General features: G+C 37.1%; 1 protein-coding gene across 3 annotated transcripts in view; it reads right to left on the bottom strand.

The window, feature by feature from the left end:
• Positions 1-12078, bottom strand: part of LOC109110240 (glutamate receptor ionotropic, delta-1-like) — a 443260-nt gene extending 431182 nt beyond the window's left edge. For 2 of the 3 annotated variants that reach the window (XM_042767362.1, XM_042767361.1), the window contains exons 1-2: positions 11522-12078; positions 8539-8694 (exon numbers count right to left, since the gene is read on the bottom strand). In XM_042767362.1, the coding sequence (XP_042623296.1) occupies positions 8539-8694; positions 11522-11600 (235 nt within the window). In that variant the 5' untranslated portion in view covers positions 11601-12078. The remainder of the gene's footprint in view (positions 1-8538; positions 8695-11521) is intronic. The other variant, XM_042767363.1, reaches the window with a different exon arrangement.
• Positions 12079-13908: the final 1830 nt, after the last annotated feature.

The raw sequence follows: 13908 nt of genomic DNA, 5'->3' as shown, positions 1-13908 counted from the left end.
GAATTTACCTTTTTTGCATCAGCCAGCCATTTTAAATTTGCCAAGATGTAAGGCACTCTGGCCCCCGGTAAACACTGGACTATGGTGGCTGGTGTCTCTATTTTCACGTTTCGTATAATAGAATTACCAATAACTAGGGCTCTTTCAACAGGTGGGTGTGTCACTGAGTGGGGAGAACCTGTTCAATGTTTTGATCGGAACAGAAGAGCGTTTTTTTGCCCTGTGACTTTGCCACCTCACAGTCACCCAGTTGCCCTGCTGCAGAGGCTCTGCAACCGGAACCGAACAATGTGTGGGACCCGCTAAGCTAGTCACATCCAAAGCCATATCTAAGACCCTCACATTCTTACTATCCTAAATTAAAGTTTGGATGCATGTTTCCAATCATCTCTGTCAGTCTGACTATTTCCCTGCATTTATCACATGTGAATCCTTCGCCGCTGACAGAGAAAGCTACACTATACATGTGGCAAGCATGGCAAGTGACAATAACAATAACAGGAGAAGCCATTACTCACTGTGATTGTTGAATGATTCTGACTCACCACAGTTGTTTGATGAACTCGTGAAAAATGGAGCGAGACAGAAAACAAATGGAGTGCGTGTGTGTGTGAGAGAGAGAGAGAGAGAGAGAGAGAGAGAGAAAGAAATGGTAGGCACGAATGACAAGCTAACAGGCTAACGAAATTCTAACGCTCTGCACTCGCAGTGTAGATTAAAAAGCGAACAAAATAAAATCAGTATGTTAGTTAATATCAGAAGTATGGTGAAAATTTACTTCTATTTTAGCTGTTTAAACCAAAGAAAGTGATAGTAAGACAGAGATTCCAACAGAAAAACAAAGCTACATGGAGCTACAATCGCAAGCCACTCAGTAGCACAGCAGACAAGAGAATGAAAAAGAAAACATTCTTGGGTTTTGCAAAAGTTTTGGTTCATTTCAAAATCACTGTGATTTTGACAGAAAATGATGTGTTCCTGTACCAAAACCTTTTGTTAATCCTGGTACAATATTTCAGTATAAAACATTAGACTCGAGTCAAGGGTTGGGTAATAAACTGAATATTCATAATATATTTACAATCTTTTGCAGAGGATATAAAATAAAACAACATTGTAAATTTAATAATGATATCAATGCACCTTTTATTTGTAAAGAGTGTATCATTAGAATGTTTTATTTTCTTATCTTTAGAATATAGAAGCACTGGAATATTTTTGTAGAATTAAATTTTAACATTCAGTTGTAACTTGGCAGAGCATTACAAATTATATATGAATTAAATTTCAAATTATATATATATATATATATATATATATATATATATATATATATATATACTAACATAATTTAAACCTAACATAATTTAAACATCTTTGTTGCTCTCTAGGAAAGCTGTTCAATGACCGAAAAATATGTTGATCCAGGAACATGTCCTTCTTGGCAAAAATACAGTAATTGTGAGTGATCCATGTGGAGAGCTTCTGACAGTGATTAGAAATGTCTTAATCAGCCAGCTTTCAAACACAGAACTGAGCCAAGTAATGAAGGCAATATCTGCAAATGACAGACACATTCAAATTATGTTTCTCCATGAATAACGCAGTTAGGCATGAAAACATTCTACTCACAGAAATACGCAGGATACTGCCCAGGGTGGACAAATATGTTGTTTTTACAGGAACACCATGTAATTTGGCAATCAGATGGGTAGCCTGGGTAACAAGGTAATTAACCTCATTAATTTGTGTTGAAAGTGCATTTAAGGTCCCATACTGGGCAATTTAGATCAAGAGCGAATTACAGACTCAGGGACCTTCACTAAAAGAGGCCAGCAGCCATCCAGTGTCATTCTCTCTATGGTCAGTGGAGGATTGATGCTAGGCCTACACAGTCAAGAACAAGGGTCCATATGTTAGTGTGTCTCAAGTGTGTGTGGGCTGCTGATGTGTATGATACACAAACACACACACACACACACACCCACACACATATATATAAATGTGTGTGTAATTTCTTAAAACTCTAACAATAGCATCTCCTAATGGAGAGAAAGGTCCAATGACACATCTTTTTCAGTGGCATCAAATTAACTTCCACTTGGGCTGAGCAAGTCATCTCAGAACCATGGGCAAGTAGAGCAGGAAAGCCAACATGAATTTTTTGAGAACTGTCCTCTCACTGTTAAGTATAAGCATCCGTGTCTATGCAGGTGATATCAATTAATAGTATGAGGTATCAACTGCTATCTGTGTTGAGTATATACAGCACACGTATATCACCCTCAAGATGTTTAACAGAGATTGCAGAGGATGAAGGATTGCAAAAAAAGAAAAAGAAAGATAAATGCTATTTAGCAGTTAGCTCATATAGTATGCTATAGGAGAATATGGAGCTTATATTCAAGGATGTAGACTCAGCAGGTCATCCAAGATGAGTTTGTTTCTCCATCAGAACAAATTTGAAAAAAAATAAATAAAATAACATTACATCACTTGCTCACTAATGGATCCTTTGCAAGAATTAGAGTCCAAACAGCTGATAAAAACAATAAAGTAATCCACATGACTCCAGTCAATCAATTAACTCCTCAATTAGTCTTATAAAGTGAAAAACTGCGTATTTGTAAGAAACAAATCCATCAAGATATTTTAACTTCAAACCCTTGCTTCTGGCCAAGATATAACTGCGTAATCCATAATAACACTTCTTTGATAAAAAGTCCATACCCTGTTGTCCTCACACATCAAAATCCAGTGGCAAATTAGTTTAGAACACTTTTGTTTTCATTTGTAAATGGTGCTTGAGCTGTGCATATTTCTATTTTGATTTAGACAAGATTACTTTTTCACTGGAGAATGCAATATTATGAATAGATGAATTGTATTTTAGGTGGAAGCAACAGTTTGAAGTAAAAAATATATATATAATAATAATCTTAATGATAGATTTGTTTTTACAAACATGCAACTTTTTGCTTTATAAGACCTTAACTGATGGAATAGAGTCATGCTTTTACCAGCTGTTTGGTCCATTGGTGAGCAACTGATGTAATGCTAAATTTCTCCAAACTTGTTCTGTTGAAGAAACAAATTCATCTTGGATGGCCTGAAAGTGAGAATCTTTTCAGTAAATGTTCATTTTTTTGAGTGAACTATTCATTTAAGCACTTAGTTACATTGCTATCACACAGTTAACTAACAAAGAAATAAAGACTATGAAAACAACTATGCTACAATAAATAAAAGGTCCTGCTGCATTGGTGAGATTGGGCAGTTCAGGTAAAGCTCCAAATCTTAATTGACATCCCGACACCACGAAAAACCTTGTGGAATTCATCTTGTGAGTTTCATTACACCATCTCTAGTTGTTTTTGTAGTAGATTTTACATTTGGTGGTATAAAATTAGAGTCTAAGGATACAGCATGATACTATAACACATTTGTCAATTATAAAGAAACACACAACAAGTAATAAAAATACAAAAGGGGATAAAGTATTAATCTAAGATCAACTTCAGGCAATAGGATCAAGCAATAGGCACCAATGTAATGAACAACTCACAGGAATTCCCTCTATTATTGATGTGAAGCTTATAGTCATACCAGCAGATGATTCTATAAAAGGCTATTTGACTACATCACATTATTCTGTATTGGACACACAGAAGTAAAATCTTGAGGAGTGAAAATTCAATGATAATACTTTCTTGAATCTCATGAAATCATGTCTGGATCATATTTCACCCCAAGCGCCACAGAAATGTTAATATATGTTAATATGTGTTACAGTGGTTGTCATTGCAATATGTGTTTTATTGCCTTTAAGCGGATATAAATAAAAACTTGTATTACAGTCATTTTTTGCGCGTCTAATGAAAATCACCATTATTATCAGTATTGAGTTGTATGCATGTTATTAATTTTTTTTTATTTTATTTTTTTTTTTGTACACAAAAGATATTTTGAAGAAAGTTGGAATTTGTATTATTTTTGGGTGAAATATGAGTGTGAAAACTGCTATACTTCAGGGCCTGTATTCACAAAACATTTTATCTTACCACTAAGAGTTCTCCTAAATAGCAGGCATGCAGGGGCAGACTTACCCATTAGGCGAAGGTAAGCGACTGCCTTGGGCCCCAAAAGCCAAGGGCCCCCTAAAATGCTTTTCATATACGAGATGCGCATTAATCGCGGCCACGCGAACGGTTGCTGTATACGGTGTTTATTACCATGACAACCGTCTGCGTGAGTTGAACGTGCTTCTTGTGTATCCTGCTTGTAGCAAATGAAAATATTACGCATCTGAAGCTGACTGCCGCACGAGCGCGAGGTCTCTCTTTCCCAGTTGTCCCAGCTCCGCTTTCAGTTAAAACACAGATATGTTGCTTTTCTAATTTTACATGCAAGTATAGCCGAAATCACAGCACAGCTATTGTCTTTATCTTATCTGTAGCTTATATGATTTTATCAGATGACGGCACAATTATAAATCAGGATTTTTTGTGCAGATTAACATCTTGGAAGGGAGAGCTGGTTAGTCTTAATGGGTCGCGTTTCAGTCATTTCAGTCTTTTTTTTTTTTTTTGTCACTTTCACTTTTCATTATTTCATATTCATCCCGTTGTCTGACAACAAAAACAGTCAAATATATCAATGAAAACAGTTTTGAGAATTTAGCTGCATCAAAATACAGTATGTGGCACAGAGAGGCAAACAAATGTAATAATAAATAATAAATGTACATTTTGCATGTTCAGAAGAAGTGAGCTGCCCTGTCATGCGATAATTGTAATTTGCTCAGTGCAAAGAAAGACAAGTAATAGGAAACTAGTATTTGTTTTTTTTTTCTTTTGTTTTTTTCATGTCTAATAGACATAAACAAGTTCTTTGAAAAACATTTATGACCTATGAAACATGTCTACCCTTTATGCCCTGTTAACTATGGTTTCACTTATAAAAAACATATATTGCATAAAGCATCCATATTTGGCCATGCCCATGTTGATTAGATTAAAAACTTGAAGGCCTGGTTCCACAAATGGGGCTTAGCTTAAGCCAGGACTAGGCCTTAGTTAAATTAAGATATTTAGGCAACTTTTACAAAAATGCCTTAACAAAATGTTACAGGTGTGCATCTTGACACATAACAATGATTTTTAAGATATGTCAGAGCAAGATATTTTCAGTTGAGACAGCTCGAACACGCATTTTAGTCTGGGACTTGCTTAAGCCTTGTCTTTGAAACCATGGAGAAAAGTATTAATTTAAGGTACATTTAGAACAAATAAAAATGTGTGATTAAGTTGCGATTATTCACAAGTTAACTCATGACAATCATGCGATTAATCGCAATTATATATTTTAATTGATTGACAGCCCTAAGTTAAAATGACTAAAATAAAATGTAGGCTTACACTAGTAACTCATCAGTGGACTTTCCTCGTCAATATAGGCTATATTTTTTCACACTTTTCTCATTCTCACTAATTCAAGTTTTTATATGAATGAACCTCTGAAGGGAACTGATTCAGAAACGAATAATATTATAATATTTATAATATAAACTAATAATTTATACTTCCGACTCATCCCTTTTCTTAAAAAAAAAAAAAAATGGTTTAAAGGTTCAATTGTTAGGTTTATCATTTTATAATTTATTTTGAATTTTGTTAAAACTTGTATCTAAATGGTAAATCAATTGCTATTTCATGGTCTACAACATGAAATAATAAAAGTGTCTGCTAAATTAATAAATGTAAATGTAAATTAAGGAATCATTATAACATGTACATAAGAAATGTAGAATCATTGGATACAACAATGTGGCACCATTGTGCAGTAGCAAGCATCACCACAAAAAAGTAACCTCAAGGCTGATCTAGGTAAATGTGTGCAAATGTATAGGGCCCCATTCCTATATTTGCCTGGGGCCCCCAATTCACTTAATCCACCCCTGATAGCAGGACAAGTTTTTAGCTAAGAGTTTTCTCTTAAACCCAATTCATAAAGCTGCTGAGAAAATCTTTTACTAAAAAAAAATAGAGAAAAGCCTTAATCTAAGAATGAGGGTGGTGTTTACCTCGTTGCTATGGATGCTGTCAGCATACCTACTAACTATTCACACAGTGATTGGCTGATAGCCTCTGTCAGAGATTTATTCATGGAAATATCGTAGAACACAATATTATGTCACTATTAAGTGTCACTAATTAAACAATTATATGTTCAGCTTATTGTCAGCCTCTTACATGTATGCTTCTCAAAAACTATTAGCGAATATTCATATAAACAGCCTTTTAGTAGAATAATCATGGCTGATAGTAATACACATGCGAACATAAAAGAAAACCACACTAGATGCAGCTATTGCTTCTTGCCCAACTGGTTAATGAAAACAAGGATATAATCAAAGGAAATTTAGAGTTGGGGTAACCTCCAAAACCAAAGGGGATACCTTTTTAAAAGATAATTATTATCAAATGTTTCTAAAATGTTTACGTTCAGAGGCAGATTGCTGTCAACAGCCATTTCAGGATAGTTTGTGGCTTGGTCTTAGTGACTTAGGAGTTCTCTTCACTACTCCTAACCTTTCACAGATTTAGGAGCTAGTTTTAGGGCAAAAATTTAGGAGTCCTAAATTTAGGACAGACACACCCATTATTTTTAAGATTTTCTCCTAAATCAGTTAGTAATGAGCTACTTTTAACCTTAAGATGTTTTGTGAATATGGACCCAGTATTCATTTGAAAAATTTATTAGTTTGAGATTTTTTTTCTTTCTTTTTTTATCTTTTGTAACACGGTAATGTGTCCTTGCTGAATAAAAGCTTTAATTTCTTTCCAATATTGCATATAAACAAAATTATTACTCATATTTTAGGACTATTAAGAGGTTTTGCATTGTGGTGATATTTCTTTCTTTTAGTTTGGTGACACAGACACATGCTTGATAGATTTCGTCAGTCACCCTTTAACATCATACAAAGAAAAAGGCGTTCTGCTGCTTAATAAAATGAGCCCTAATGTTTTCCATCCCAGCACACAATGTGGGCTACTGTTGCCATTTTGAGATGGCAACTGTGATCACTAAAAAGAACTCCATTGGCTGACTTGAATGGTCTTGAATCTGTTCACAGAGCCAAAATCAACAGGGCATTCAGTCAAGAGAGGACAGCATCACTGTGCTTAGGTACTTACACACTGCCCTGCATTTCAACCAAGCCACCATAACAACACATTCATGCAGAAGATCAAACATAACTGGATATTGCCAGATGATCGCAAAAACAAAGGCCCAGTAGCAAAAAAAATGTTGAGCATTTTAGTGGTAACTACAAATAAATAAAGCTTATAGATAATCATGTACCATAAACACGTCTCAGAAACAACAGCACTGCTAGGTTGAAATATATATATATATTTCTGAATATGCGAATCAAATATTCCTATATATATATATATATATATATATATATATATATATATATATATATATATATATTTCTGAATATGCGAATCAAATATTCCAAGCACCAGTGAGACACTATGAAGGTTTATCCCTGGTGTGCAAAACAAAACAATGAGACATACAATGAGACAGTTTCATTCGAGATGTTAACACCAGATATATTAAAAAGTGTTAAGTTCCCCTGTGCCATATGCAAGGTCACATGGTGTTGTCTGAATAAGGATGTTCTCCAGGTGTGCTTGTGTTATTCCTCAGATTGACATGGTGACGTGGGAAATAAAACACCTCACCAAGCAAACCTGAAAGACACCTATTACACTGAAAGCAAAGAACTGTGGAAAACGGCACATAGACTGACAAAACAGCAAGTACTTGATGATTGCAGACTAGTTGATAAAGGTCCCAGTAATGGTAGTGGAAGAAGAATGACAAATAAAACCTTAGCAAAGGTAGCGCTATATCAGCATCAATATCTCACTTAGATTGATCCCAGTGATATATTTTCAAAACCAGTCACAGAATATTATGACGGAGGATATTTTCTAACAGAAATAATCATTGCCATCATCACCATCATCTTCGTTGTCAATCCCGACATCATTAACTGCCATTAGCCCATTCAGAAGAAGACATTCTCTTTTTCCTAGCTTTTCAAAATGATCTTTTGGAAAGCTCAGGCTTCAGAGCACTCATCTTCAACTGCAATTATGTGGAAAATTGTTATTGAGTCCAGCTTGACTCAATACCTCCACCTAGCTCTTCTTTCATAGAAGACACTAGACTGTGGGGGAGCTCCAGGTGGAAGTCTTTGAAACCAAACGTCACCTTTCATGTTGGCATTAAACAAACACACGTACATTTTCAAGACATCTTTGGTTGCCGTAAGCATGCTCTGAACAAAAGCAGAACCCCTAGCGATGTGTGTCATTTCGATTCAGTGGTGTCATGTTGGAAGGTTATTCAAACCGCCAGACAACAACTTGCATGTAAATTTTTAGCATGTACACACAGACGTCAGGGAATGATGCAGTTCGAGAGTCAAGAGACATAACACGATGATTCACTCACCTTCCTGGACTGCCTGAAAGGGGTTGTTGGGTTCAATATATTTTATAGAGTGGGTGATTTTCTCGCTCTGCAAAATGTCATCGTTGAGGCTGAGGTCAGAGATCGCCAACTGAAACACCTCATCATCCCGTGCTGCGTTCTCCTCAAAAATGGCACCTGCGGGCATGTGCAGATAGTTATCTTGGGTCTTAGTGAAGCATATAAACAAACCGAAGCAATTGCTAATTTTCACACAGAGGGCAAGCGACTTGATTGACTTATCTTGCTCACATGCCTATTATTTAACAAACATTTACATTTATCCATTTGACAGATGCTTTCATCCACAGCCACTTAAAGGTGCAGTTTACTTTTTTAGCAGTGTGTGTGTTCTCTGGGAGTGAACACATGACCTTCACATTTCCAGTGTTATGCTCTACCAGATGAGCTATGGAAACTCATCCTACAGAGAGCTCAGACCTAAAATAAGATTGTTAATTGTTTCACCAAATATAAATAAAATTAAATTACTCCTGATATTTTACTCAGCACCTTTTATGTAGCAAAACAATAAGCAAAGAGAAAGCTTGTAATTTGAGAATAATGGTGAACCAATAACAGAAAAGTCAAAAAAAGTTCCATTTGTTTTATTACAGGGCTCAACAATAAGAATTCTGCTGATTTGAATATATCAGGTAATGTTACAACTGTCTAACATAGGTTAGATTCTTTAAAATTGTATATTGTTCTTTTTTTTTTTTTTTTCTCCCTGACTGTAAAATTTGCCAGTCCCTTGCCCCTACATTTAAAAATCGGGACTACTAGCCCAACAATGTACTGCCATCTAAATTAATCATTTGATAAAATGCACTTATTGTGTACATACATGTTTTAGCGTTTACTGATATTAATTATAAATATAAATATAAACGTGCCTGCATATAATTACATCTGTAATTAATGTATTACCTAATTACATAGACATCTGTTTTGCAATGCAACATGAACACAATGAGTATGTTAAAACAAACAAATAAATGTTTTGGAGGTAATTATATGCAGTAAAGACAGCTAATAAAAAGTGGGAACAAACATCCTTACTGTTAAGTCCTGCATTTACATTCCAAGCAGGTGCTTAATAAAGTGCCCTACAATAAAGTTGTTCAACAAGTTGCATGCAGATTACTTCATATTATGGCAGCTTAACATATTTAAGTTTAAGCATGATATATGGAAATGGTTTTAGAGGGATTGAGAGGCCTCAAGTATGTTTGCCAAAATGTACCCATCTTCTCTACTTGTGTTAGAGGAGCCCAATAGGATGGGCAGGTAGACAGGTTGAATCTGGTTGATGTATCACTGCAGTGTTCATCTTATTTAGCAGAAATAGGGGTGTCGCATCTGTTCATTCCAGTTGCCAGTAAGAGCAGCCCTGATCCACACTGCCTGTACTAGCCTTCCAATTACCAGTTTTGGATGGGCACTGCCTCTGTAAATCACCACGCCGCCCTGAAAATCACTTCATGTCACCCTCTCTATTCAATGGACGGCCCCATTTTTCTTTTGCCCGTAGGAGCCAAATTTGGTCAGGATGATAACATGAGTGGATGTGACAAAGTGGAAGTATTGGGCACTGGAGAGGCTGGAATTTGTTATTTCACCTGCGTTGTGCACCTTTGAGTCCTGCCTATTACACAGCCACAGATACGTCCTCGTCTGCACTAAAAGAAAGAGCTGGATAAAAACGTTGGAAGATCTCATCTTTAAAGGTGATGATGGAAGTGGATTTTCTGACCTAGACCCATGCAGCTGGTAGGTAAACGGAATTATCTGGGAACAACCTGTAGATATAATTATTTCTGTGTGCATAAGGATATAGCATCATTTCACTCTGCATATCACATCCACCACAGTTCAGAACATCTCAAATGCATTCAATACACATGATTGCAATGTGTGAATGCCTGATCTAGCCTTTGCATGCTTTTAAAACTGCTTTTTTTAATCATTCCCAAGGTCTTGATCAATTATACTGGGCAGCAATTATACTGGGCAGCAAAACATAGGCTAGATTACATAAAACAAGCCAAAATCACTCAGTATAATTAGTTATAGCTAGTTGAGATAAAATACATGACAACCGACTCCACTGGGTCAGTTTTGGCCACCCAAAATGATGTGTTTTTGATATAAAAGGTTAGAATGACAAGTAGTTTTGTTGAAGGCCAATTAGAATTTAGAGACTAAACTACTGCAGAATCGCCAATGGCAAATATGGTGGCTTATTTTCACAGATTCCAATAAATCTTCTCTTTAATGAGCCAATGTCTGATTCGGTATACGATAGATAAGTGTTTGGATTTGAGTTCTTCATAGGAACTGAAGAGAGCCACTGCCACCCTCCCCAGCAGCCCCTCTTCCTTCTCTCTTCTACTGTTGGAGAGCCAAAATCTTTCTTTCCTCGCATTTGGTGAGATAATCAGAATGCACAGGGTGTCTGGCACACCCAAATGGGATTGGTTAAGATGACATTTACGGCCTGGGATAGCCAAGAATAAGCATTTGTCCTCTTGTCATTTATTTACTTCAGCATGCATCCTTTATTAAGATTTCCCTCACGTTCCATACAAAGTTCAATCTTATAGATGGGAGGGGGAGAGCAACCCACACCTCCTGTTTTTCCAACTTACCTGGAATATGCGATTTACACAATTAAGCGTTCTTCGCAAACAACCTGCTAAGACTGGAATTAGATTAGTTTTGTCCATGCATCTGTCAGTGCCATGGATCTATCGGCAATCTGAACAAGAGAGACGTTATCATCCCAAGTGGTCTGCTCAATTGATATTCAGCCCGATGAGCGGGGCACATTTTCATTGCTTATTTACAATGGATATTTAACGCCGACCCCCTACAACACACTTCCCTTAGAGTCCTCTCATTCTGGATGGCGCATTCATTATCATTTGCAACAAATAAAGGCTTAGACCAGCTCACTCCTTACCGATGTGAATGATGGAGTCGGCTCCCACCGAACTGCATTGCAATATCCAAAAAGAAAGGCATATTATCAGCAATTCCATTTCCGCTTCTCTCCAAAGCCGCGCATCCACACGATCCTCAGATGTTCGTTAAATTTCCAAATGAGTGAGAAAAGTACGTCAAAGGATCGCAAATACACCTGTGATAAACCAAAAAGTGTGGCGGCGTTAAAGAAAGCGCTGGTGTGAGGAACACTGTGAGGGAAAACTGGTGAAATCAGGAAGGAGAAAGACAGGTCGCCTGTTGGAGGGTAACGGTCGCTTCAGGATCCGGCGCGTTCGCTCCGCAGGTCTCGCTCTCGCGTGGCGCTCGCGGAGTCTGAGACACATCACAAACTCCAAACTGCGGAGGACGGACACCCCCGCGCGCGCGCACTCGCTGGCTTGTTCGCTCGTTCCAGAGAGCGAGCGCGAGCTCGCGGAGAGATGGAATTCGGCGCGAAGCCGGACAAGAGGACAACGCTAAACATACATGCAGCTGCCTTAAGAAGACGTTACCGCTTTCGCGTTCCGTCGGAGCAAATTCTTTTAGTAGTTGGTCTTGAAAACATGTATCATGTTGTCAACGTTGACTGGTAAAAAATCGCGTCTCGCCATCGCTTTAAGCAATTTTCGACATACGGGTAGCGTTTTTAAGTTAAAGCAGTTTAAGTTTTTAGAACAAGACCCCTGCGTTCCGCTCCATTCCTGCGCTTGGTCTTCTTAAACGTGGCATGTTTACATACATTTCCACCCCTGAAAACATGGGAAAAGCGAACGAGCGGAGAGAAATATGGAAAGCCAGCGGTTCACTGAGTCATCGAACGAAGCGTAACTTTCTTGTGAGTGTTCAAGTGTACTGTTGATTCATTGTCTCTTTTTTTCTCGATGTTTTTACTGGACGTTGAATTACAGTTCGCAAACATACATGTAGCTGTCAATGAGGACGCTATAGATGGTGATGGTGCTTCAATGTTTCGTCGTGCGCAAAAGGAAACGATAACTTTCTTTTGAGTGTTAAAATGTGCTTTCGATTATTTCTCGCTTATTTTACCGGATATTAAAGCACAGATAATCGCTGTTCAATGTCACAAAGAGGAGTCGACCTTCCCGCGGCGCGAGACGAAGCACCGCTGTCAGAAGTCCGTGGAAATTCCACATAAGGCGCATTTCTCCCTGTGGACATGGTTTCATTTAGACAAGGTGTTTAGATATTGTAAGGACGTGTTGCGGAGACTATCTTGCCGCTAAAGACTGGAACTGTGGGCTCGTTTACAACATACTGCCATTTTCATGACAGCATGCTCTTTGTATATCGTTCAAGGTTTTCTTGCACTGTATAAAATGTTTTTTAAAACGTATCACAGTAAAGAGAGGCTTGTCAGGTTGTAACACAAATGATTTGATTTTATTCATGTCAAAACATATTATTTAGATATTTTAAGATAACAACTGTACAGTTTTGCTTTTTTCAGTGTAAGACGACGTGCGGTATTTCAACAAAAGCACTTTTGTTGGTCTCATATGAATTGTTATATGGTCTATTTTTTAATTTTTTTTAATTAGTATTATTTATATCTTAGTTTGATATTTAACTTGAGATTTCAGTATGTCATGTAACGTCATAAATTTTAACATGCTGATGTCAAACGGCAATAGAATAAGAGCAGATTTATGGAGAGCGGAAAGTGAAGCGAAGAAATTGAACTTCAGAGAAACAAATGAAGTGTAGCGCTGGATCGACTTTACTCATCCACATCACTGAAGACCTCATCAGCAGAGACGAAACATTATATTCTTACTCTTACAATTAAAGGATATTTCTTGCGGTTGAATATAAGAACAGAAATGTCCCTTAATTGTTTGGTTAAGTATATGTGATATCTTTCAGCACCACAAACCGTTGGACAGCTCCCGTAAGCTCTGCCGGTCACGAACAGAATTACAATGGATCAATCATCAAGCTCTAAGCTCTAAGCACTGAACACTCTCCCTTTCATGTTCGTATCTGCATCGAGCACAGTGTTTCAATTATACAGAAACCAGTTTTTCTAATCTAATTATTCTTGCAAATGATCTTGAAGCATTCAAAGGAAATGTATTTTTGCAATATGATGCTGCCTTGACGTTTGTTGTGAAAAATATGTACAAACCCGACCTCTGTTTTGTCGTACCGTAGTGTTTTTTTGTGGCAGGTGTATTGATCACACCGAATCGTCCTTCTTTGATTAGATTTAGCAGAAATCAAATGATTAAAATCACGCTTAGCAGATCAGTGCGTTATATGTAGCAGATCAGGAATGTTATTTCATTAAGCAAATCAGTCAATATGCATAAATATATCGCAAGTGTGTTCAGATTTGCTATATAT

This window comes from Cyprinus carpio, chromosome A12 (assembly GCF_018340385.1).
Source record: "Cyprinus carpio isolate SPL01 chromosome A12, ASM1834038v1, whole genome shotgun sequence".
Taxonomy (NCBI): domain Eukaryota; kingdom Metazoa; phylum Chordata; class Actinopteri; order Cypriniformes; family Cyprinidae; genus Cyprinus; species Cyprinus carpio.
Note: the sequence above shows the minus strand (reverse complement) of the source record. Positions and strands in the feature narration are given on the sequence as shown.